At 40.7% G+C, this 26,262-nt stretch overlaps 1 protein-coding gene and 1 pseudogene across 1 annotated transcript in view; one reads left to right on the plus strand and one right to left on the minus strand.

The window, feature by feature from the left end:
- Positions 1–26,262, minus strand: part of CUBN (cubilin) — a 255,728-nt gene that overhangs the window by 101,121 nt on the left and 128,345 nt on the right. Inside the window, exons 32-36 of the mRNA XM_020881287.2 lie at positions 15,349–15,508; positions 13,379–13,492; positions 11,562–11,672; positions 9,692–9,820; positions 8,557–8,689 (exon numbers count right to left, since the gene is read on the minus strand). Coding sequence (XP_020736946.2) covers positions 8,557–8,689; positions 9,692–9,820; positions 11,562–11,672; positions 13,379–13,492; positions 15,349–15,508 — 647 coding nt within the window. The remainder of the gene's footprint in view (positions 1–8,556; positions 8,690–9,691; positions 9,821–11,561; positions 11,673–13,378; positions 13,493–15,348; positions 15,509–26,262) is intronic.
- Positions 22,753–24,021, plus strand: LOC110129753 (uncharacterized protein C1orf21 pseudogene; annotated as a pseudogene).

The raw sequence follows: 26,262 nt of genomic DNA on the forward strand, positions 1-26,262 counted from the left end.
TTTAATTTTGAACTGCCAAACAAGAGACTTTAGAAATGGCAGGGTGAGAGAATTAACATTCATTGAACATCAGGCGTGCATCAGCCCTGTGTTGTACATTTAAAATTTAACATATATAATCATAACTATGGCCCTATATGGATAAGATTATCCCCAAAGATGAAATGAATCTCTCTAGGTTTTAAAAAAATAGCTTCTTGACATTAACTTCTTAGTAACTTAACAAAAAATGGGATTTGTCTGTCTTGAACATTCCCAGTACCTGGCCCAGTTCCTGATAACTGCTGAACGTCAGACTGTTTAAGAATGTGAATATGGTAAAGACCAAGAGGAAAAAAACAAAAACAAAAAAGCCCTTTAATTTAGCAATTATGAAGCTTAGTAAGCTATGTGAAGGACTTTGGACTTATCATAAGAACAATGTTCACATTTTATTCATCATTGGCTATAAAGTATCTATTATGAGAGTAAATTGTGCTTTATATATGAAGCATCTAACATATGTGTAACAAATGCTTACCTGTATAAAGTAGGGGCTTAATAAATGTTTGTTGAATAAAAAATACATATGGATATATATATAGCTGTATGTGTATATATATATACATATATATATATATATATACTTATATTTCTTCCCATACAAAACTTTGTGCTTTTTGTAAAGATAAAAGCAAACAAAACCTCTTTCCCATGTGACAACTTAAACTTGCATTGCCTTTCAGGTGCTCAGAGGGTGTCTTTGTTTTGACACAATGCTAGTTGGATCCTAAAGAGGCATTGACTGGTAGGCTAAAAGAAAGTAACTTGAGATATTTGAACATGGTCCAGAAATAGGACTTTTCTTTCATTAAAAAAAAAAAAAAATCCATTCTTGATGCACAAAATGGCATGTCTAGAAGAGGAGCAAGATTTTTTGAATAAACAGAGCAGTGTCCTCAAAACCATCCTTTTCTCCCCACAGTAAGTTAGGTATTATATTCCTTTCAAAACAGAATTAGTAACATCAACCAAAGCCCAATAATCTGTGATACAGTAAAACAAAAACCTTTTAGTTTTAAAAACCACTGTCTTACTATCCAATATTTATTAAGCACCCATTACCAGGGTGGCACTACCAGTGTTACAAGTATTTCTCTACTGATGGATTAAAAAGTCCCATTTCACTTACCATGTCTTTTGCACTATCTACTTCTAGAAAATACATTATTGTTATTTAATTTAACCTAAGACCACCCAGAATGTGGCAGGATCCTACTGTTGACTGTATGTCCATACTTCATATTTTAAAGGGCTTATAGTTCAACAAGGAACTATAAGAGTGATTTTTCATTAATTTCTGTCAAAATTAATAAAAAGAAACCTCAACTATAAAGAGTGGAGAAACCAGAAGGAACTCTCACACCCCATGATGGTAGCTGAGCCCAAAAGGAAAGAAGACTCCTCTCTCTCCTAGCATGGACTCAGACAATAAAAGCCATGGATTCTGGTTACTGCCCTCCTGGCTTCCTTTTCTCTCTAAAAAAGTATCATCCTCCTGCTGTGCAGGGACTTGCAGTAGATCACTACAGTTGTTCATCCTGAATTGCAGTTCTCTGCTGATCCTGGATAAGCCCATCTTTGCTGGAGGAATATGTAGCATTCTATTTATTTCAGATCCACATTTTGGTGGTTCGGTAAGCAAACAGGTATGGCACCCACAATTCAGCCCATTGTCATTCACTGCTTTTCTCACCAAATCTGGAGTCTGAAGATCCTTCTCCTGGATCTGAGCTCACATTCTCTTTGCATTTGAAGCTCTCTAGGTTTTATTCAGAGTCTATTTTAAAGCTTCGTTTTTCTGGTCAATGCTTTGCTCTGTACACAAGTACTCACTTGGCACTTCTGTCTGATTTGAGATCAGACTGTTTCAATTGAATCAGACTAGCCTTTGATCCATTCCTTCAGGAGCAGGGGACGTTTCACTGAAACTGTGCCTGTTTTTGTTCAGCCTTCAGCCTATTCCTTTGCCAAGGGCTAGTCTCTGGAAAGTGGCTAAAAACGCCTTTTACCAAGCTCCCCCAAGACCAAGCTATTTCCTTAGAATTGGCTGGTATTTTAGGCTTGTGAGCTATTTGAACTGAGCTCCTTATGCTGCAAAATGTTTGAAAATTGTTCTTTTACTCTAGAGAAAAACCTCTGAGACATCAGAGCCCAGTTGACTAAGAATTGTGAGAGTACATTCCAAACAGAGACTCTGGCAAATTTGATGTTTAAGAACTGAAGTCTTTCTTATGCACATTTATAACTGAATGGGACAACCTGACCAAAGACAATTTAGGATCTCAATGATCATTATGATGAACTTTTGAAATTCCCAAAGTTGAAATTTTTTTAGAAACAAAGAGGACTACAATAGCTCAAAATTTCCAGAAATGAGTGGAATGCTTACTTTGATTGGTATTTAGAAGCTTCCCAACAGTATCAGGAGTCTAGAACTGCTCCTTTACATAATAAGATTTTAAGCAAAACATGAGTAATGAGAGATAAAATGGCTCCCGGTGCCTCGGGCTCCTCTTCTTCAGCTTCTCTGTCTCAGGCTCTGCCCCTAGCATCGTCCACTCTCTCTCCTTTGGCTCTTCACGGGTTAGATCCCATCTCCAGGGCCATCTTCCTCCTTACTAGCTATACTGTCTCCTCCTCCTATGTACTGTCAATTACCCTCATACCAATTCTCTTACCAAGCTTCCCTGTTGAAACTATTCTCATTTGCTTTTCCTCTGAACTTGTTGGAATGTCTGTTTAAAATTAAGCCTTCCAGGAATCCAGAGGCTGAACTGTTAATTTTTTGTATTCCCTGAACCAAAGCTGAATTGAGAGCTATAGTCAAAAGTTTTCCCAAAGTAACTGAGGATACTCACAGATTGCTGGAGATTTTAATATAATTATTTAAACTTATCAACCTTACATCAGCTAGTTCTTATGCTGGTCTGTGAAGGCTAGGATCAGCATTGAATGAAAACTACTAACTGGAAGAAATCCTGAAAGGTTTCTAGAATTACAGCTGGGAGGCCAGCCTGCTATCATTATATGATCAATCTCAGGCAATCCCCAGGAGGCTTTATCACATGGTTCCTGGGGTTTCTCCAAAACCTGCTGATTGGAACAAAATCCAGGCTCACACACAAAAATCTGATGAAACTGTTCATGATTATTACAATCAACTTCACATCATTTTTAAGGAAAATTCTGATATTCCTTTAGATATTGATTTCACCCAGGTAGATTTTAACACTATGTTTACTAATGGGCTGAACTGGGACTCTTCCCTTCTAGTTACAAGGATCAGGATGGAATGGGAAACTGTGTCTATCCCAGATTTGGTTAATGTAGCAAACCAGCTCTCTCCAACTCCAAATGAGTCACCTCAGAGGAAGACTGCCAAAATTCTTAATCTTCAACCCCAGCAAAAGAAGGCTCCTAAGTGAAACCATACCCTACTAGTATATGCTATTATTGCAGAGCCAGGACACTGGAAAAGAGATTGTTACAAATCTAGGTGCTTCAGACACCTTCAGCCTGAAGCACTTCTCACCGGCCATTCAACATCTTCCCAGTTCTCACTGATGGGGCTCTCAGGAACTACAAGAATTCTTCCTAATCTTCCCTTTTAACTTGTGTGGAGAAACATTTCTTTAGAGATGGATTTCTTCCAGTCCTAACTGACCCCAGAGTCACACTTTCGGTGCTCAACTCCATTACTATTAAAAAAAAAAAAAAAAAGCCCCTGTCTCAGAGAACAGAAACAGTTCACATAGTGGGGATCTAACGAGTCTCAGGAGGTTCCTGTCTCTGAACCAATTTCCTTTTGTTTAAGTCCTTTGAGAGATACAGGTGCTTTCCCCTTAGTTTCTCTAGCACTACCCATTTGTCAGGTCAAGACATCTTAGAGAAGTGCCATGCTGGAATATTTTTGTCCCAGAAGGGGGAAATAATTCAAGATTTTGACAAGAGTCATCAAAGTAACCAACAAGGGAAATTAGATGACCCTTTGACATCTTCTATCTTCCATCTCTGATGGAGCTGATTCTGGAAATACTTACCATCTGTCTCTATCGAATCAACTACCACCTTCCTTATGGGCAAAATCTCTAACTGATGTTGTCAAAATTCACAACACACCTCCTATGAAGATTCAAGTAGAACCCTCAAAACCTCTTCCTAGATTTAACAAAAAGTCTTTAAATACAAATATTCTTCAAGACACAAAAACCGTACTAGGAAGCTACAAAACTCAAGGTTTCATTATCCCTTGTACTATCCTTTGAAGCATTCCCAGTTTACCAGTGACCAAAGCTAAAGGTCAGATTTATCTAGGACCTCCAAACAATCAACAACACCATTATCCTTTTCCATTGTGTGGTCCCCAACTCTCACATGATACTGACATCAGTCCAACTGGAAGCAAATTCTTTACTGTAATTGATTCATGCAGAGCATTCTCTAGCACTCTGGTTGATGAAGCTAGTCAATACCTTTTGGCCTTTACTTGGTAAGAAGAACAATTCACCTGGACAGTAACACTTCAGGATTTTACTCAGAGACCTTCTTTCTCAGGAATCGTGAAAGCTGGTCTGGATCATACAAAGTTCTCTAGAAGTTCAACTACTTAGCTGCAACATGTGGATGATTTGCTTCTTCAGGCTGTATCTCAAGCCTCACAGGAAAACTGCATCCACTTGCTAAAGTTTTCAGCCTTAAAGGGACCTAAGATCACCAAAGGAAAGCTGCAGTCTGCCTAAATCCAGCTTTGATATTTAGGGTAACTGCTATTAGGACAAGGGCTGTACCTAGGTCCAGACAGACTTTGTGGTGTCCTACATTTCCCAAAACCCGCAACCAAGCACAACTATGAAGTTTTCTCTAGCTATTATTGATTATTGCTGAAACTGGATTCCAAATTTCTCTCTTATGGCTAAATCTCTGTATGTTTTACTCAACAATAACATCCTCAACCCAATTTTAAGAGGAAATGAGATGACATAACCTTCAAGACCTTAAAGGCAATTTGATGAATTCACCTGTCCTTGGGCATCCCAATGATCAGATTCTCTTTTCCCTTTTTATATGAAAAGCAAGAGAATGCAACACTGACACATAGGGTATTACAGCCAGCAACTGGCCCCTGTAGAATGGGGCTATCCCCATGCCTTATAGTCATTACAGTCACTCCTTTTGGTTAAACTTACGAGAAAATTATTGTGAGATCCCTTTCAATAGTTTTTGTATCTCATGTGGTAGAAGTTCTGAATTCTCATCACATTCAACCTTTCTCAGTCCTTTTGTTAATAGCTCCTCACATAACTCTTTTACATTGTCAGGCCCTTAACCCAGCTACTCCTCTCTCTTTCATCACCAACAAAGTCCCTCATGATGCTTAACACTGATGCACCCCCTTCCGACTCCTTGTGATGATCCACAGGAAATTCCACTGGGTAATGCTGGCTTTTCATGGTTCACTGATGTTCTCAATTAAAAGGTGACAATGGCAAACACATTAATAGTTCCAGGTATGCTATCATGGGGGCTTCCCCGGTGGCTCAGTGGCAAAGAATCTGCCTTCAATGCAAGGGACATAGGTTCAATCCCTGGGTCAGGAAGATCCTCTAGAGAAGGAAAGGCAACACATTCCAGGATTCTTGCCTGGGAAATCCCATGGGTAGAGGAGGCTGGCAGGCTACAGTCCATGGAGTTGCAAAGAGTCAGATACGACTTAGTGACTAAACAACATGCTACTAAGACTCATTTTGCTGTTGCTGAGCAGCATCCTTACTCAAGGCTACTTTGGCCCAGATTGAATTATATGCTTTTACATGGGCTTATACTTTAACCAAGGATAAAACTGCTAATATTGATATTGATAGTAGATATGCTTTTGGAGCAGCTCATAATTTTGGAATACTGTGGGGCCAATGTGTCTTCCTTACTAAGCAATATGCTCTCCTTACTTCCAGGGGCAAAAAAGTTTTAAATGCCTCCCCTCGAGTTTAGGAATTATTAAATGTGATACTTTCCCTTGGCACTTTAGCTATTATTAAGGTTCTGGGACACTGTGAACCTGACTCTCTATAAGCTAAGGAAAATCACCTTGACAATAGTTTTATAAGGAATGCTGCCCTTAAAGGAACTAATAGCAACCAAACTTCTGTCATGGTCCAAAGGGAAATTTAGAAAAACTGGGTAGAGAAGCCCAGAAATTGGCCTCAGAAACGGGAAAACAAGATTGGAAATTCAATTATTGTTGGTTTGATAAAAAGAGAAAGCTCTGGTTTGCATCAAATAGCAACCTATTGCTACCAGACACTCTAAAACTCCCACTCCCCACCACTATGTATGCATTAAACCATTGTTCTACTGACAAGATGATTGCCTTCATGAATCAGTTTATCAGAGAAGACACATTAACAAGACTGAGAAAAGTGCCGACCTCACTTGTCCCACTCGCCCAAAGTAGAACTGAGGGAAGCCTGTCTGTGCTGCTCCCAGACATTTTAAATTGCCTAATGGACCATTCAAGCTCTGGCAAATGGATTTTATACAATTTCTTCCCCTAATGGATATAAATATGTTTTAGTCGTGGTCTATATGTTTTCACAGTGGACTGAGGCCTTCCTTTGCAGACAGGCTGCTCGCTCTTCCGTGGCAAAAGTCCTTTTGGAAAAGAGGATCCCTACCTGGGGAACTCCTCTCAGACTTCACAGTGACTGAGGCAATCCCTTCTACTGGCCAGGTACTCTGACAAGTCTGCTGGTTGACTTGTTCTACAGCACTTCCACTGTGCTTACCACTTTCAATCCCCTGATTTAATTGAACACCAAACAGCATCATTAAGACTCAGTTGGCCAAATTTATAGAAGCCCTCCAAACACCTTGGTCAAAAGCATTGCTATCAGTCCTTCTAAATCTTGGATCCTCCCCTTTTGAAACTTATAAACTCTTTATCTTTTGAGATAGCCCCAGAATTTCCAGTGCACTTGGCTCTCACTTATTTTGACCCACAACTGATAAAAAGAGAGATATTCTAATACTGCAAGGGATTAATTGCTGCTATTAAAAGTAACCATGTTTTAATAGCATAATTTTTTCATAGTGTACCTTTGAGAAATGATAACATTAAGCGTTACATCTTGAAACCTAGAGATTTTGTCAATTGGAAAAGACTACTTCAGAAGAACTCACTTCATCCTCACTGGAAAGGCCCCTATTGGGTATCTCTAACCAACCCTGTGAAACCAAGCTCTCAGGAATAGACTCTTGGATTTATATGGTTCACCTAAAGAAATCACTGAACCCTGATTAGACCTGCATATCACCTGGTGACCTGAAGCAAAGATTTTCTAGAATTGAAGCAGATGACATCCAATTAGACAGTTTCCCAAGATATCCAGACTAGGCCTGTTAGATGTTTGTTGCCAAACCTCTGATGATAACATATGGCTTCAGACAATCTCCAGTGTCTATGATCTTGATATCAAATGGACTTCGGATTAAAAGTACCTGAGCATTCTCCCTCCCATTCCTAGCTACACAGATGTGACCTTAATAGATTTCCAGTCTGTGCACTTTGCCTCTGACATGAGATACTATACCAGGAAAGGTCCTTCTTGACATAGACACACAGAAAACTGCTGAAACTAGAAACCCTGACTCTAGATCAGCAATGCTTTCAGAGAAAAATTATGATCAAAAGGGGGAAATGTAAAAAGTTAATAAATAGAATTTCAATTAAATAGAGTCGAATACCAAAAGGGGGCACTCTCATGCCCTGCAAAAACAGCAGTGTCCAACAGGAAGGAGAAAGACCTCTCTTTCTTTCGGAAGGGCTCAACCAATGAGAAGAATGTTTACTATGGCTCTCTCAACTTCCTTTTCTTCTCTATAGAAGTGTTCTCCTTCTCTTTCTATACCGGGACTTGCATGTGGTTCACTATGGTTGCAGGCCTCAAATTGCAGTTCTCTGATAATTCCAAATAAACCCATCTTTGTTGGAAAAAATATCTGACAAAAATAGGTATTTTTGTCAGGCCAACAGTTTCAAATACTTCCAAAATCCTTTTCTTGCTAGGAGTAAGAAGAAAAAGTGGATTGGGGTGGAGATAAGGCATATGAGTAAAGAAGGCTTAATTGAGATGGGGATTTCTGCTGGAAGAAATAATGATAGTGATTCTCTGGAAGAGTCTAAATATTTCCAAGTTTTTTTAAAAAAAGATAAAATTAATGTTATCTGAAGATGAGAATTCCAAAAATTAAAACATGCCAAGAGCTCAGGCATGTACTCTTGATAATGTTAGGCAGGACTCTAAAACCATTCATAAGAGAAGTTTAATGCTATTTATAACCTAAACTATGACTAAAACAGAGGAAATATGCAAACAGACTTCCTTGAAGTTCCCACCATATCCTCTTAACAGTTGTTTGGACACATATGCTATTAGTTGTCCATCCTATTAGTAACAGTGCTTCCTTCCTGCAGATTCATTCTCACTGAAACAATACACTATAAAAAAAAGGATTTACATAAAAGACAGCTGGAGCTGGTTGCCAGGGGAACTGACGACGTTCCAGACACATTCCACATTAGCAGGATAAACTTCTGGGTAGCCAGGACTGTTGAAGATGCCTTCAGCCATGTGGAATATTCCACCACAAGCTAGAAGAGAGAAACAAAGTGAGTGGCAGAGTAAATGTCGAATACAAGGCACCATAAGATAGAGAAAGAACACTAGAAGAGCTGTTAGGAGCATCAAAGGATGTACTATTTTCATTTCATAATAAAAAAAAATCCATGGCATATATAATAATAAGGAAAAGATTCTGTAACATGAAAACTAAAAGCCACTAGGTATGGTGGATTAAAAGGAACCCCTGTAGTTTCTTTTCTAAAAGATTTTTCTCCCTGTGAACTATAGCTTTATGTAATAAAAGACTCATTTTAATCCTACACTCCCTCAGTATTTCTGACCAGGATGATTTTCACCCCTGGCCTAGAAAGGAAAGCAATATTTCAACATTTCCTTCTCAGGAGAGCACACAACCTGCACAAATCTCCCAGGCTTTCTAAGGCTTTTAACAGCTAATAATGAGGACGCTGACAAGCAGAACTGTCCTAGCTCACAGCCTCTTACTGGGTGCTCCTCTCTCCCCTTCTCCCCATGTGCCACGGTCCATCACATGCCACGGTCCATCCTGCATCCCTGAAGACACCCAGCCCCGCCTGAGCGCAGCTGTCAGGCCAGGGAGACTGAAGAGCGGCAGTTGTCCGCCCGTAAGAGACACCACTGGACACTGCCCATCAGGGGCTCCCTTAACAAACACATCAAGAAGGAGAACGAGGACACACTGGCAAGCAAGTCACCCAAGATCATCCCAACCAATTCTCCCACTTCAGTGCTCACCCTGAGCAGCATTAGTCACTATAGTCTAGGTATGGGAACAAATGTCTGTTAATGGATAAGGAAGATGTGGTACAGAGTTCACAGTTGTTAGAATTTAGAAGCATGTTAACCAAATTTGAAAGACAGTAAAATGAGTCACAGAGGTGATCTACAAAACTAGTTCAGGACACGAAATGTAAGGGAATCCCAAATAATAAATCAAGCATTTTCTACACAATCCTCTTAACCTAGTAGCGCCACTTGCTAACATTTCTTACCTGATGTGGATGCAGCATATGTGGCGTGGAAACCACCAGAACTCACTGTAGAATCTGAGATGAACTTCAGCGTCAGAGCATTGCTGAAGGAAGTGATAGGATGGGGCATGGAGCGGCCACAGTATCGGCCTAAATAATGATATTGACAAGGAGAATGAATGATGATATGCCAACATGTATTCACTAAAATCACAAGAGACCAAAGCAAACACAAGAAACCACTACGAGAGAACCATTTAGATCAGGGTCAGTGTTTGGGATGACGCCTGATGATTCAAAATAAACTGTGAACACATTTATAAATACGATAAAGACTATAAGGGGAAGGTAAGGGAAACACAGAAAACTTCCAAATGTAACTCTCCAGGTCAGTAGGCATCTGCACAAAGAAGTGGGCTAATACTTAACAGCAAGACACAGTAGCTGAGAAACTGTGGATGTTGGAGCCAGAACACCTGAATTCACTTACCAGCTATGCGATGGGAGTCAAGCTACTCAAGTTTTCTGTGCCTCAGTTTCTCCACTTGAGAAACAGGTACATGGATAATAATGAAGTTCTATGTCATAAGGGTATAAGAATTGAGTTACTATTTATAAAGTTTTTCAATAAATAGAACTTTATAAAAAAATAGTACTGTAGCACTATAGTATAGTACTATAGTATGTACTATTTATAAAGTTTACTATTATAAAGTTCAGAGTAGTGCTCAGTGCAAGGTTATATAAGTGTCTGTTAAATAATATATCCTTGACCATGGTCAAATGCTTACAGACAAAAATCACAAAGAATACAATCAGAAGTCCACAGAGAGCATTCGTCAATTGCCTACTATCATCTCAGGCACTGTTCTGGGTACTGAGAACACAGTCATGAGCAAAACAAAGTCCCTTCTCAGATGGAAACTGTCTTCTACTGCAGGATAAGGAGCTGGAGTGACAAAGCTCAAACAGGAGTGACTCATAGAGGACATTTAAATGAGTGAGTGAGTGAAAGTCGCTCAGTCATGTCTGACTCTTTGTGAACCCACAGACTGTAGACCACCAGGCTTCTCTGTCTATGGAATTATATGTATATAGATACATGTATACATGCCAGGCTCCTTTGTCCATGGAATTCTCCAGGCCAGAATAATGGAGTGGGTAGCCATTCCCTTCTCCAGGGGATCTTCCCAAAATAACCTGAGATTATTTTGTTTGAGAACATTACAGAAACTATAAGCAACATTCTTTAATTTTACCGGGATGTCTTACATACAGAACTCCATAATATCTACCTGCCTGTCTGTCTGTATATCTATCTATCATCTATCTATCCTATTCATCCAACCATCCATCCATCTAACCAACCAACCAACCATCCATCCATCCATCCATCCAATGTGTGTGTGTATTTATATATATAATATATATTATATATATAACATATATAATATATATATGTATTTACCTATCCATTACAGCTATCTATCTATCCATCCATCTATCCATTACTTTTCTTCCACTGAGGACAAAACCAAAAGAAACATGCTCAATTTGAACACGAGAACTGTGGTCAAATAGTAACAAGAAATTTCCCACAGAATACTATCTAATGTTAGAGGGGATTGCATTTTACTACTGTTTAAAGCAGTTGCAACTTTTCAATTAAAAAAAATACATAAACTATTCATGTCCTTGAAGATGAATGAGCTGAGTTTCTCAAACCCTACCTTGAACCCTGCTTCCTCAGCCTCTCAGTATCTTTACTTGGCTTACGACAGTCTTCATAGCTACTGGAAACATTCTAACCTCTGAGGACAGCATATACACATGTAAGTACAGAAACTGTAAAAAGCCCAGGCCATGGAAGTGAGTGAGGAGCAGGCCATACCGCGGAGGGGTGCGTCGTCATGGCTGCCGTCCAACACCTCTACAAAATCTCGGGTACATGGTGTGCTGCTTTCAAGGCTAAAGTGGCTGAAGGATAGGGTGATATGACTGACTGTAAGAGAAGAAAGGAAAACTGTTTAATAAAGTTCTGGCAAACAAAACATACAGGGAACAAGATTTCACCCCTGATCCTTTCACCTGCTGGTTCTCTGGCAAAGAACTGATGAATTTAACAGTTGTGCACAAGACGACAGGGGCATAGAGGAGAAGTAACCACCACTGTCCTAAAAGCTTTTTGTCTGAAGAGTAACTGAAAAGCTTTTTAAAAGGTCCGTAGACTCTGAAATGCTGTTGCTGGTAAGAGAACCCTGGGGTGGGTTTACTTAATGGATGATAGGGAAAGTATCAGCTGTTGCTGTGTTTCTCTCAGAAGTATTTTTCTTAATAGCTTCCTTAAATTCTGATTCTTTACTTGTGCTTGTAAATAAGACACATTTTCCTCCCTGACACAGATATCCTAGCATTTTCTGTGTTACTTTAAGTCCAGAAGCAGGGACATGGAGGTTCAGTCATTTTTAAAGAAAGATTTGAATTACTTGCAGAATAGTCTGAGTCTGGGTCCATTTTCCTTTTGTTTTCTTCCAGGGTCTTGAATTTTTAGAATAAGATCTTTTCCTTTTGCTGTCTTTACACCAGTGAGCTCTTTCATCTAAGAGCTTTACAACTGTTTAGAAACTATCCTTAGGGGCAAGGCTGCAGGACTCAAGGCCGGGAGCTTCTTTATCCAAGGACTGGTTCCTGGCTGGCTGGCTACTTTCTTTGGCTAAGGGTTACATCACTGACCCCCAAATCATATGCAGAGCAATAAAGATACCCTTTTGTTAATGTTTAACATCCCTAGGAAAAATGCTAGAGAATATTTAAGCCAAACCCTTCATTTGTTAGATTAGCTAATGGGGCATTGTGAGCCTAAGTGACTTTCCTATTATCACACAGGTCATTAATTAGAGAGTGGAGTCAAGAACTTAATGCTTTTCCCACATTATGTCTAAAGTCATCAATTTCCCCTGAAAACCTCAAGAAGAGCAGGGCTCCTTTGAAACAAGATTCACAATGGCCCCAGGGTCACCCTCCTCACGGTCATTTTGCTTGAGTTCTTAGTGGCCTCCTCATTTTCTCTGTAAAATGTGGACGGTAATCCTTACCACTAGATTGTTACCAGATCAGAAAGATTCTAGGATCCTAAAAAGAGCACAGTGTAAGCACTTATTGAATGCTTCTTCAAGGCCTATGCTGGGACTTTTAAAAACATATTTTATAACCAAGAGAGATCAGGCTTTATCATTAACTTCCACCTTGACCAAAGGCCAATATGCTCATGGCATTGCATCCCCAAAGTATAAGTTATTAACTCTCTAGTCTATGGTTCTTATTGTTCATTTATTCATTTAGTGTCTTCCTTGAGCACCTACTACAGTCAAGACAAATAGTCAAAAACTATTTATTCATCCAGTATTTTTGTTAATCCCCAATTTCACATGCCTGTCATTTCTACTAGGTTATAGGTTTTCGCTTTGTTATTTCCTTTGCTAGGCCTTGAAACTTATAAAAAGAAAATTAATTAAGAATAAAGAGCAAAAATTACTTCCTACCAGATTAGGAAGCCCTTGTTCTCCTGCACATGAGGAATTAGGACTTCCAAAAACAGGAGAGGAAGGCCATCAATTGTTACCAGTGAGGAGATAAGAACATGAGTCATTGCTGGACTTTCCCACAGACACGATGCATCCTGGATTCTTTTTTATTTTTGTTACTTACAGGGAGGCTGAGCTTGAATTATCCAGCTGCAGTTCTGATTTTTCGGATAGTTGTTTGGGAACAGTGGAGAGGATATAGTGTCAACGGAATCAGTGAGGATGTGGCCGCCACAGGCTGAGGAACACACAGATACACACTTATGTCATACACTTTTGATTTCTACTGATTCTCCAGAACAATTATTTGAAGAATGAAAACACAAATGATGTTTCCTTATTTCTAAAGGGGATGTCAAGGAAGTTCTCTGCCAAGGAAGCGGCTGAACCATGAGAAAGTGGCAACGTACTCTACATTTATAACAGTGTTCTTCAATTACAGGAAGTGGGGAGTGGCAAAGAACAGATTAAATGGTTATGAATTGCCTGAATCTTTCAATAGAAGTCTGGCATCGATTCACTTACTTTACCCACTTGTAAACTGTAGGCACAGGGATAATCTCTTAACGACTGACTTCATTTTTAGGAAAGTAAATACTCAATTGATGGAGACTTCATGCGGGCAGTTGTGTGCTATCAGGGACGTGCAGATCCCGGGGGGAACAGAAGATGGGGTGCCTGCTGAGAGCTGGGGACTGTAGAGGTGTGTCACAAGGGGGATGGTGCGGAAGGAGGAGTCAGGTGAGGAAGAGCGGTCTGGGGAGAGGGCCGTCTGAACAAGATAGAGAGGAGGGTATGGGGTGATGTGTGGGGCCCGTGAGGAGAGTCAGGGCAATGCTGAGAAAAGACAGGCAGGTTCCACCCCATGGGGAACATCCAGAGACGCTGGGGCTCCACTCCCTGCCTAGTGCGGAGTCAGGACAGACGATGGCACACTGAAAGTCAGGGTCAGAACTCACGACTGCACACTGACTTTGGAGGAATACGTGAGCCCAAGGACGCTGCTGTAGTAGCCCAGAGAAGACCTGTTGGGGGCTTTTTTTTTAGCTCTGAAGTGAAATGTAAGTGATTAGTTAGGAGAAAAAGTGTTAAGAAACCGTTCTTTGAAAGAACTCTGCGATCAGTCTTGCTCTACAGTCTACATTGCAACCTCAGGGGACCTCCATCTAAAAACTCTTCCTGGCCAGGGCTCTCTACTACAGAAAACGAGCAAGCGAGTCCACTGAAACAGATGAAATGACTAAAGAGACCACACTTATTTGAAAGGACAGGAATCCTCTAAAAATAAAATCACAGGCATATTCAGCAGACAGGAACTCTAGGTTCCTTCTCTGATGGTGGGTAAAGGGTTAACCTCTAAGAATAACAGACAAAAGGCAACGGATGGAAAGGTCTCTAGCAGAAAGTGGTGATTTAAGAAAAAGACAATGGAGTGGGGTATGGGGGGGTGGACACACTTCCCGAGACAGCAAAGACTTTGCCTTCCAAGGCAGTGGGTGTGGGTTTGACCCCTGGTGGGGGAGCTAAGATCCCACATGCCTCTTAGCCAAAAATAAATTATAAATAAATAAAAACAGAAACAATAGTATAACAAATTCAAAAGATTTTTTTAAAGGTCCACATAAAATCTAAAAAGAAAGAAAAGAAAAAGACAACAGAAAACAACATTGATTCTTCGGGTGAAGGGCAACCACTACCTCAAGGCTTAGAATCTGACTCTATGTTACAAGTCTTGCAATTTATAGCAGTGTATCTCTTAGGATAAAATCTTAGATAAATGCTAGGTCATTTATCTATGAATGAATGAATTTGGATAAATACTTCTTTACAAGTGTTTCTAATATTAAAGACACTTTTCAGTATGATTCTGACATCCTGTTTGAGGAATACAGAGATCCAGAGGACAAAGACAGAGTTAAAAGTCCCAACAGTTAGAATCATTGCAAACCATGACTCCTTTGTTCTTCTTAAAGTGTCACACATTAAGTGGAAAGCTGGGAACAATTTCCAAGGACTAGTCTCATTTTATTGCAGCACCAAGAGGGAGAGGTAAGGACAGACGGTCTGTGCCTTGGGAGACCACACGGAACTTGCCTTGTCTGAAGTGAGCACGAAACCCCCGGCTCTGTCTGGAAGGGCCAGACTGAAATCGCAAGAAGAGGCTGTTTCCGGAAGATATGATGGGGTTGCTCAGTTGCTGTCTTCCACACACACCGCCAAGGCGGGCAGTTGCAGAGCTCACACCATCAAATGCCTACAAAGAAAGGCAACTGGGTGCATGGTGGTTCAGGACTTCAAATCAGCATCTACAAGGCCCTGTTCTGTGGAGTATCTGTCTGCACACTGGCAACCTGGAAAACACATCTGGACTTCCCTGGTGGTCCAGCGGTTAAGAATCTGCCTGCCAATGCCAATGCAGGTAACTCGGGTTCGATTCCTGTTCAGGAAGATTCCATACACCACAGAGCAACTAAGCCCAAGTGCTACAATTCCCGAGCCCGTTTGCCCTAGAGCCAGTGCTCCGCAACAAGAGAAGCCAGTGCACTGCAAGGAAGAAGAGCCCCTGTTCGCAGCAACTAGAGAAAGCCCGTACGCAACAATAAAGATCCAGCACAGCCAAATAATAATAATAGTTTTTTCTTAAAAAGAAAGAAAACACATTTGCTGAAACCCAGTGCTTTATTCTATTGTCTGGTCACTTGGATCCATCGGAATGTCTGAGTCTTTGGTCATTTCTAGGAACTCTTCAGACATTTCAGTGGGAGTTTCCATGTCAAAGAAACTCACCATGAGGTCCCTGGATGTCTATAAATGCCATGCCTTTCCCCACTCTCATCCTCTTGTGACTCCAGGACAGTTACATCACGTAGCAGTCTCACAAAACATGCTGATGCAGGAATGAATATTGGAGCAAACACATGAGAAATGATGAGGAATCACTCATTTTCAGAAACTCAGCATTTGCTGGAACTTTTTGCTCTTCATAGGGTGATGGTCAAGAAAGAGAAATGGCAGAATTCTTTCAAATGATATAGTGATATGAGCCTGATTTATTAATAGAAAATTACCCCATTATTTTAAAATATATAGGGTTCTGTGTCTATTCAGTTCTGTGCTGGGACTTGGCTGACCTTCCATATGAGCCAGTGGAATGGAGTTTAAATTACAGACTCCCCACCCCACCCCCTTACCCCTGCTCCAGACTGCTGAATCGGTGTGTGAAATTGAATTTTCTCATTGCCTTGGAACTCCATTGTCTATTGTCATGGACTATAGTTCACCAGGCTCCTCTGTCCATGGAATTCTCTGGGTCAGAATACTGAAGTGGGTAGCTGTTCCCTTCTCCAGGGGATCTTTCCAACCCAGGAATCAGACCCAGGTCTCCTGCACTGCAGGTGGATTCTTTACCAGCTGAGCCACCAGAGAAGCCCATGAATCTTTAAGCCGGGGGAAATAAGCTCATTTGGGGGTGGGGACAATAATATTAATAACAGCAACCATTCATTAAATGTTTACTATGTGCCAGAAACTGGATACAGCCTTTCACATATACTATCCCATTTCTCCTCCCAAGACTCTCCATTTTCAAGAAGATCACAGATGCACAGAGACCTCACTAATGTCACAAATCACACGGTTCCTAGAAGAACAAATACCATCATCAACAGTACACACACTTTTAGAGGATTTTTACAAGTCCATGTACTCACAAAGGCAAGACTCTTCTAGTTTCCTTTATTTCTCTCCAAATTCAGAGGTCTGGAGAGTAGCAGATATTGGTCCACCCCTTTCTAAGCTGTCTTTTTTATTGCGATCCTCTTTAGACAAAATAAGGACAGTAGAAAATGAAGATTAGAATTAGAAAATTCAGAAAATCACATGAATGAGTCATTTCCCTGGGGATTCTTTGAAAAAGTACATTTTCTAGGAGGTCTCCATGTTTCCAACCTTCCTACCCAGAGATTCATGAATCACAGGATTTTGGCTGAAATCCACATGGCTGGGGCATAGCTTCACAAGGAATGGATCCAAAACAGAGTGTTTCCAAATGTCCCTACATCAAAATTATATACTAGTGACACCCTACATTTGATTAGCATGCCGTAATTTTACAAGCATCATTGCAATACCTCTAAACTAGTCTTCAACACTGTGTGATTTTTTTTTTTTTAGTGATGAAAGTGAGACTTCAAAGTGTGCTAGTGTGGATACTGTCTCATCCAATGGGTGATAGTGACAATGGAAGCTAGTGACCCAAGATCAAAGAGCTAGTGAGTAGCAGAGCCCAAAACTTAATTCTTCTCTCTCCAAATTCTGTATCATTTCATGTTACTTCTCTTTAAATGGTGTGTAATAGTTATTAAGTTGTAAGTTCCTAATTACCATTTTATGAGAGTATATAACTTCAGGTTATTAAGGAGAGAGCTGAGTCTTTTTCTTTAAGTTTGGAACAGCAATTCTTTTATTTAAGAGTAATTCTTAACACTCATAATGTCAAATCGAGTTTTAATTTATAAAATTATAAGAAAGAAACTGGAGGGAAGAAAATATGAGAAAACTTATTGCTATTTTTAAAAAGTCTGAAGTCATAAAAATTATCAATAAACATTTCCTTTACTTCCATTTAGTTTCCAAAACAAAGTTAGCAAATTATATTATTGGCTACATGTATGATATATTCATATAGGCAATGGCAACCCACTCCAGTACTCTTGCCTGGAAAATCCCATGGGTGGAGGAGCCTGGCAGGCTGCAGTTCATGGGGTCGCAAAGAGTCGGACATGACTGAACGACTTCCCTTTCACTTTTCACTTTCATGCACTGGAGGAGGAAATGGCAACCCACTACAGTGTTCTTGCCTGGAGAATCCCAGGGACGGGGGAGCCTGGTGGGCTGCCGTCTGTGGGGTCGCACAGAGTCAGACACGACAGAAGCGATGCAGCAGCAGCATAACTTATTTAAGTCTTATTATAGTCTTCTTTAAGTCTACTGCCAAGGGTTTCCTAGGCCTGGGAATTAATTTTCTGATCTGTCGCTTAGGTGGAAAAAGTCAGAGAAATACACAAAACAAAACAAACAAAAAACCTAGAAATGAGTAAAACTAACTCATTTCTAGGTAACTCTAGTAAAATAAAATTTTGAATAAAATTATGAATCCACAAAAGGAAAAGTAGCCACCATCCCCAGAGTTCCAACTACAGGAGCTCTAAAAACAGAGGCAGACCTGGTTAAGCAGTAAGCTAAGTTCTTCTGGAAGTTAATCAGTGTCTTGACAAAGTATCCAGAGTTTGTCACATTTCCAGATACCAGCAAACACATTCAAAATACCTGAGCTCTCCATTACCATACAAAAATAAGAGATTTTTTTAAAAAAAGAATGGAACCAGGCACATAACAAACAGCAGACGTCTGCTGAACAAACAAATAAGTGAATATATGTAAGAGTATATGGCCTCTGAGAATAAAGGACTGAGGTTGAGGAAAACCCAGAATTAAGAAAAACAGTTGCTCCACTCTCGTGGACTGGGCTGTATAAATGCACAGCAGACATGACGGCAAGGAAGAGGCCATTCACAGCGGGAAAGACGACAAGAGGAACTGCTCTCTGGGCCCTGTGGGCCGTGGAGGAGGCTCCACCAAGGGCAGGGACCAAGCCACTCACAGCTGCCCAGGTGGCCTCCCTCCAGCTGTGCCAGCCCTTCAGCAGCACCGCGAGGGAACCAGGAAGGCAGAAGGTGGGCAGAGGACACTGGACCCACCCCCAGGTCCCAGAGCTCCCAGAACACGTGACATTACAGTGCGGGGAGACCCTCTGTACCCTGAGCTGCGGCCCAAGGTCAGAACTGAGCCAAACTTCTACGGACGTTAATACTTGATGTTTGAAATGTTAAGGAGATTTGAATAAATATCAGCCCCCGTTCAAAGTTCCAAGTGTCAACTCCAGCTCAAAGTGATGGGAAGGAAAACCTTTCCGCTGAGAGATTAGCACTCCTTTCTGACGATATGTACGGAGGCCAAAGGTCAGAGTCCAGAGACAATTTGAGAAAATAAAGGAGCCAAGCAAAGGGAAACTTTCACCTTTCCACCTACTTACTCATGATGGAAATATGTATTATTTAAAAGCATGCATTATTTAAAAGCAGGTGGCAGAATCCCTTTTAAAGAGAAGAAAAACAGAAGGTAAGTTTATTTAGCAAAACACCCTGGCACGTGCTCAGAGGATGACTGCTGTGGGAGAGATGCCACGTGATGTTACTGTTGACAAATCTTTCTCTGTCCTTCAGGCACCGAATCTGTACAATGGGACTGAGATGAAATTGTAGTACATATTGTTCACTAGAATTAAATGACTTAAAAGACATATATTCTCATGTATACATTTTTTAGTGGAAGTTGGCAACAGAGGAAAAGTAAAAGCCAACTCTTTCACTTCCAGAGAGCTACCTGAGGTAAACTCTTGCATGACTGCCTTCAGAAATATGGACAATAATGTTCCTTGCTATAAGGGTTGCCCCAGCACAATATTAGAAGACTTGGAAGTGCATTAAGAGCAGAATGGGTCCATGACTCATGGTATAGAGGAGAATCTTGTATAGTGGCAAACACAATGAACTAGATCTGAATACACCACAGTATAGAAAAAAGTTCAAAACAGGTTGTTAAATGAAAGGAGTGAATGGAAGAATAGGTGTCATGTTGTATTATTTACATCAAGTTTTAAAATATGCAGATCAATACTACATACTGTATGTGGAAACCACATACCATGAAAAAGTACCAAAATAGCCATGGGAATCATACACCAATTTCTCATAAATGGTTTCCTCTGGGCCAGGGGCAGGGACTGGAATGAGTGTGGTTTACCCATGGGGCCTCACTATGTCTTCAGCAATTCATTTCTTTGGGGGGAAAAAAAGAAAGAACTTGAAGCAAACATGGTGAAATATTGAGATTTAGCAAGTAGGATGTTTTTCTTCATGCTATACTTTACATGCATTGTGCAGTCTTTTCTGTATACTTAAAATATTTTGTAATAGTGTTTTCAGGAAGGAAGAGAGAATCTATATAAAGGAAATTGCAGGAAATGTAGACTAAGATATACATACAAAGATGCTCTTCCAAGTATTATTATAATAAGCAAAAAATAGAAGTTATCTAAGTGGTTAGTAATAAGCTAGTGGTTAACTCAATTCTAGGGTGTCCATGTAACTGATTAAAGGGCCAAAGAAACTGCTTTTAAGAAGAAATGTATTAAATAAACTAAGTGAAAAAGACAGGATACAAAATAATGTGCAGTATTCTCTTAATTCCCCTTGTGTATGTGGGCATAAGGGTGCGCATGTTTGCATGTGTGTGTTTCTGTAGGAAATGAGCCAATATGTTAATTGTCTCTGTTTTGCAGTATTATAGATGGTGTCCATTTCTTATTTTTTCTTTTCTGTATTTTAGAAATTTGGTATGAGGAACATGTAAAATTTTAAATAATGTATATATTTAAAATGTTTATGTGTTTAGTCAGGCAGACATATTAAGTGATCCCAACACAGAGAGATGAAAATATGCTCTTCATTTAACTGAACTGCAATATCAAAACCAGATGGACATTAATGCCATTTAATCCAGCCTTTTCCTGCCTGACAGGACTCTATCAAGGATATGGTTTTTGTTTTAAGATCTCCAAGACATCTGTTAGCTGGCCAGTATCTACAACTGTAGCCCAGACCTCAATCCAAGCTCTAGGCTCAGACATCCGACTACATTCCAGACAACACGGCTGGTATGTCCCATCAACCATGGAAATCACTGTCTCAAACTGAAGTCCTCGCCCCTCCCCCTAATTCCTCCTGCCCCTTCACTTCTTGCCTTAGCCCCTCCATGGAATGAGCCTTACATTCTGTCAGTTCTGCCTCTGCTGTGTCTCCTGGACCCCTTCCCTTCCCACCCCCCACCAAGTGTCTTGTTGTGGGACTTCACCCCCTCTTGCCTGGGTCACTACAGCAGCCTGAAACTCCCCCTGCCTGAATTTGTGTCCCCCTTTAATTCGGTCTCCAAACAACCCCCACCGTGCAATGTGCTTTCTAAAATGTAAAACCCGATGCAAAACGAAGGAAGAGTATCCCCATCCATTTTAAGATCATACTGAGTAGGGACTTCTCTGGTGGTCCTGGGGTTAAGAATGCACCTTCCAATGCAGAGGGTGTGGGTTTGATCCCTGGTCGGGGAGCTAAGATCCAGGATGCCTTGTGGCCAAAAAACATAAAACAGAAGCAATACTGTAACAAATTCAAAAAAGACCTTAAAAGCAGTCCACATCAAAAATCTTTTTTAAAAAAATAAAGTGGACTGAATAAAGACGAGCATCACAGGTGCTGCCTTACTGAGAACCAAGGACAGTGCCTGATCCAAATGCAATGCATAGAACTACAGCCCACAGCCCCCCTCCTCCAGGATCAGAGCCCTGGTAATGGAGTGAGTTGTGGTCCCTTTACTGAAACACTCAGTGCTCACAGCATCACGGCGCGCACATGATGAAGGGGAAAATGAACATTAGCTTCCTCAGAAATGTTTGCATTTTCATTTCTAGAAACTTGAAAAGTACTCTCAGAATGTTTGTGAGTAGGAGATGGGAATGTATTTCTACTGCATCTATCTTCTTCTTTTATTAAGTTTCATCTTCCTCAGGGAGAAAATAAACCCACTATATGTGTGGGTTAAAATTAGCATAAACTGGAGCAAGAGGAATCTATTTTAATTCAAAAGCAAAACACACAGCATGTTTTACATTCCCCAAAGTATGCCAATGCCATCTTAACTTCAGAGTTAAGCTTTCCATGCAAACAAATTGTGAATGTATATGAATATGCTTTTATTTTCATTTACTGCACTACCGTTTTCTTCTTCTCAACTCATTTGTGAATCTTTTAGACAGTATGAGAATAACCCACTTACGAAGTGAAAACATTCACTGAGATGATACACTGAAGAGCGTGCAAAAATTTTATAATATATATTTTAAGATTTTTTTTTAAATACTTTTAAGGTAAAATGAGTCTGCTCATAAACTAATCAAGATAGTTACCGATGAACTGAGGATTGTGGATCCAGGTCTGTGTATCTAAGGTTCATAATTTTCAAAAATGTGAGTTAAAGGGACTTCCCTGATGGTCCAGTGGTTGGGAACCCACATGCCAATGCAGGGGACAGGTTCAATCCATGGTTCAGAGGATTCCACATACAGCGGAACAACTAAGCCTGTGCATACAATTGCTGAGCACATGTGCCTAGAGCTTGTGCTCCACAACAAGAGAAGACACCACAGTGAGAAATCCACACACAGCAGTCAAGAGCAGTCCCCGCATGCTGCAACTAGAGAAAGCTGGCATGCAGCAAGGAAGACCCAGCACAGCCAGGAAATATATAAATTTTTTTTAAAAAAAAGATAAATTAAGAGGAGGGAGGAAGAAAATCCGTGAGGAGGACCAGGGTGGTGGGCGGGAGGCTTGCCACCTTCAGCCCCACCGCGAGCACCCAAGGTGCACCCATCTTGACCAACTCAGCAAGAAGATGGATTTTCCCTGTGTCTAAAGAAAAAAAAAATGTCCCCGTGTCTGTAGAGATGATTTGCAGTTCAGCCCAGCTGAAGCTGACCGAATGAGACTATGGGCTGTGCCTCCGCCAAGCATGTTGCCACTGTTCAAAATGAAGAGGAAGCCCAGAAAGGGAAGAACTACCAGAACGGAGATGTGTTTGGTGATGAGTATAGGATCAAACCAGTGGAAGAGGTCAAATACATGAAAAATGGGGCAGAAGAGGAGCAGAAAATAGCAGCCAGGAACCAAGAAAACTTGGAAAAAGGTGCCAGTTCAAATGTAAGACTTAAAACCAATAGATTCCAGGATTAGTTCATCAACCCAGAACAAACTTGTACATCTCTGAAAGCCAACAAGAATTCTTCAGAATGTTGGATGAAAAAATTGAAAAGGGTCGAGATTACGTTTCGGAAGAAGAAGATATCACATAGCACCAATCCTACCACTCAAACTGGGAGCTACTACTGTGTAAATAGGTTACACCCCAGTTGAAATCTTTGCAAAGGTCGGTTCTCTTCAGCAAACAGCACTATAGCAAAAGATCATTCTGTATCGTATGCCCCATTAAATTACAGTGTTTCTTAATGAACTTGCAAAGGAATATTGCTAAAAACAAACAAAAACTGTTATCAAACTTTCTTTGTTGCTGCTAGTTAAAACTTGTTGCAACTTTTCACTTCTCTCAGTGTCCAGGTCTGCAACAAAATTCTGCAATTTCACCTTAAAGATACTGTTGGTTTTACAGATGCTTTCCAACCTATTATCTAAAAGATGAGGTAGTGGTGAACTCAGATATCCAACTTCTGTTCTAGACTGGTTCTGCTTCTAAGACAAGCACCTCCTTCCCCCCTCCCTCCTCCCTGCCTCCCTCAGCAGTCCAGAGCCTTGCTTCTCACTGGCATTGTTGCGCTTTGGAGATGGGGTGGTTGCTATGGCAAGCCTAGTTTCTCTGCTAAGAAGAAGTAGAGACGCTTATCAATTCAAAGCATGTCGTGACATGACTCCTGGAAGTGACAAAGGAGCGAGCAGCAGGTGGTTTCATTACCTGGGTCTCTTAATCAAAGATCAAGCTTGCAACATCAGTTTTGCTCAGATGCAGACGGAAGTGTGATCACAATCATTTTGAATCCCTCTTGCCCACTTTTTTTCTAAGAAAATAAACATTTTACTGTTTTTATGTTAAAAAAAAAGATAAATTAAGACCTTTAACATAGCATGAGTAGTAACAAATGTAGAAATAGTAGTAACAGAAAAATTAGAAGTAATAGCTAACACTTATCTGTACCAGACACTGTGATTAATGCTTTAGGTATATTTTTTTAAAATTCTTTCTTACAATTCCATTTTGCTGTTGGTAGAACTGAGGCTCAGAAGACATAAGTAACTTGTTCACAGTCACATGCTGGGTAGTGTGGAGCCACTACACAAACCCCATCTGCCTGACATTTGATCAACTATCATTAAACCAACCAAAAAGATAAAAATCAAGTTTTACTCATTGACAACAGAATACTGAGAGAACATGATTCTAAGAAGTTAAAGTGATATGTCCATAGTCTCCTTAAAAAAAAAATCCTGGGAAAGAGTTGAACTTGAGTCTCTTTTCTCTGGAACTACAAGCATGCATCCTTAAAGGCATTTCAGAAGGTCTCATTCGAGGCCTGGGTGGAGTGGTTGGCAGCTGGCATGCATTCCACCCGCTGCACACGAGCGGGATTCCCCGAGTGGCCAACTGAGCAAGCTGGAACAAAGGGCACAGGGGCCAGGCTGTTGCAGTTCAGTTGCTAAGTTGTGTGTCCGACTCTTTGTGACCCCGAGGACTGCGGCACACCAGGTTTATCTGGCCTTCACTCTCTCCTGGAGTTTGCTCAAATTCATGTCCATTGAGTCGGTGATGCTATTTCATCACTAAACCTAACATCAAAATCCCTGACTCCTAACTCCTGGCTCCAGTCTTGGATCGAGATATCCATCCACTCCTGCCCTTTTTCTAGTATAACACAGCCTCCCTGGACCAGCAAGGCTTCTTTCCTCAACTCGCCCAGGCTTTCAACCTGGTCTTTCCCCTTTACTTTAATTCATTCTCACAACACTTGTCTACTGCTTGGATTACTTTGAAGCTTATCGGGGTCAAAATGTGTGGCAGAGGCTAAGATCTAAGGGTACAGAAGACATCATTCTCCTCAGGGCGCAAGGTCAGTGTGGAGGATGAGAGTCCGTGAAATGTATCCACATGTGGCGTACATACAGAAGGAGCTAATACGGCTGCAAATGGAATCCCCATTAGGGAATGGGAACTGTGCCAAGACTGAGGAAATATTAAGTGATGGGGAGGGGAATCTGCCAGGAAATTATCCAAGCTGTTAAAGCCATAAATGTAGGTAAGGAAGGAAATGGAAATATTACTCATTATAGCAGCTTTTCTTGCAGGTGGGGACGGGGAGGAAGCATCAGTTTCCTCTGTCAGTGATATTTTCCAGCTATGCGCCTCTGAATGAAATCGCAAGTTCACAGCGCACATCTGGTGTCAGGTCTCTTTCACTCCTGAGTCTTTGTTCTGCATGGTGGCACTCCAGCATCACACTTTACAGGAGACAATACACTCGGCTAATTTGCAGTGGTTGCAAGCAGGGACTCAGAGATGACTGGAAATGTTGGTAGGAAAAGAAACCCAAGAAGCTAATTTTATTCTTACGAATAAACAAGCCTTTAAAGAGATTCTGAGATAAAACGCAAATATAACAAAGCACAAAACAAAGCTTGGGTCCACAGACTGAAGACACTGGCTCCAATTAATTTTTTTCCCCCGCTTTGGGGATGTAAAGTGCCGGCACAGTTTTGGTAACTCATTTGGCACCGGGAGGCAAGATGGCTAAATGGGTTACCAAAAGCAAACCATAAAATAAAATGTTTAACAGAGATTATCAGAGATCATCCTTAATCATTATCAGATTCCATCCTCAAATGGAAAGTCAGCTTTCAATGGTGAGAAGTGAAGGAGAAAGGGAAGATACAAGAGGGAGAGGATGGGAAAGAGATTGATTTCTGTCATGGATTTACTTTTAAAATAAATGTTTACAGAAGGACTGTTTAAGAATTGTTTCTTTGAAGTACTGACTTCTCTTATCCCTGTGTCTTTTTGCTCAGTTTCAGAAATGATGGATGTTTTCAAAGGAAACACATCATAGGCAGGGTCTTAAAAAATAAAAACAAAGATACTGTGTTTCACATTCGCCTGCCCTGAGCCTCAATGTTAAGTACTGTGAACAAAAACAGAACACTGTGGCTTTGGGGTGGGGTTTGGGGGTGGGGCGCTCTGGTATTCTCTAGTTCAAATCCAACATTTTGCTTTCTTTCTCCTAGAGTAGCTTCAGAAAGCAAAGGGTGACTCAACATGTGCCGCGTTTTTTTGGTCCTT

This window comes from Odocoileus virginianus, chromosome 9 (assembly GCF_023699985.2).
Source record: "Odocoileus virginianus isolate 20LAN1187 ecotype Illinois chromosome 9, Ovbor_1.2, whole genome shotgun sequence".
Classification (NCBI taxonomy): domain Eukaryota; kingdom Metazoa; phylum Chordata; class Mammalia; order Artiodactyla; family Cervidae; genus Odocoileus; species Odocoileus virginianus.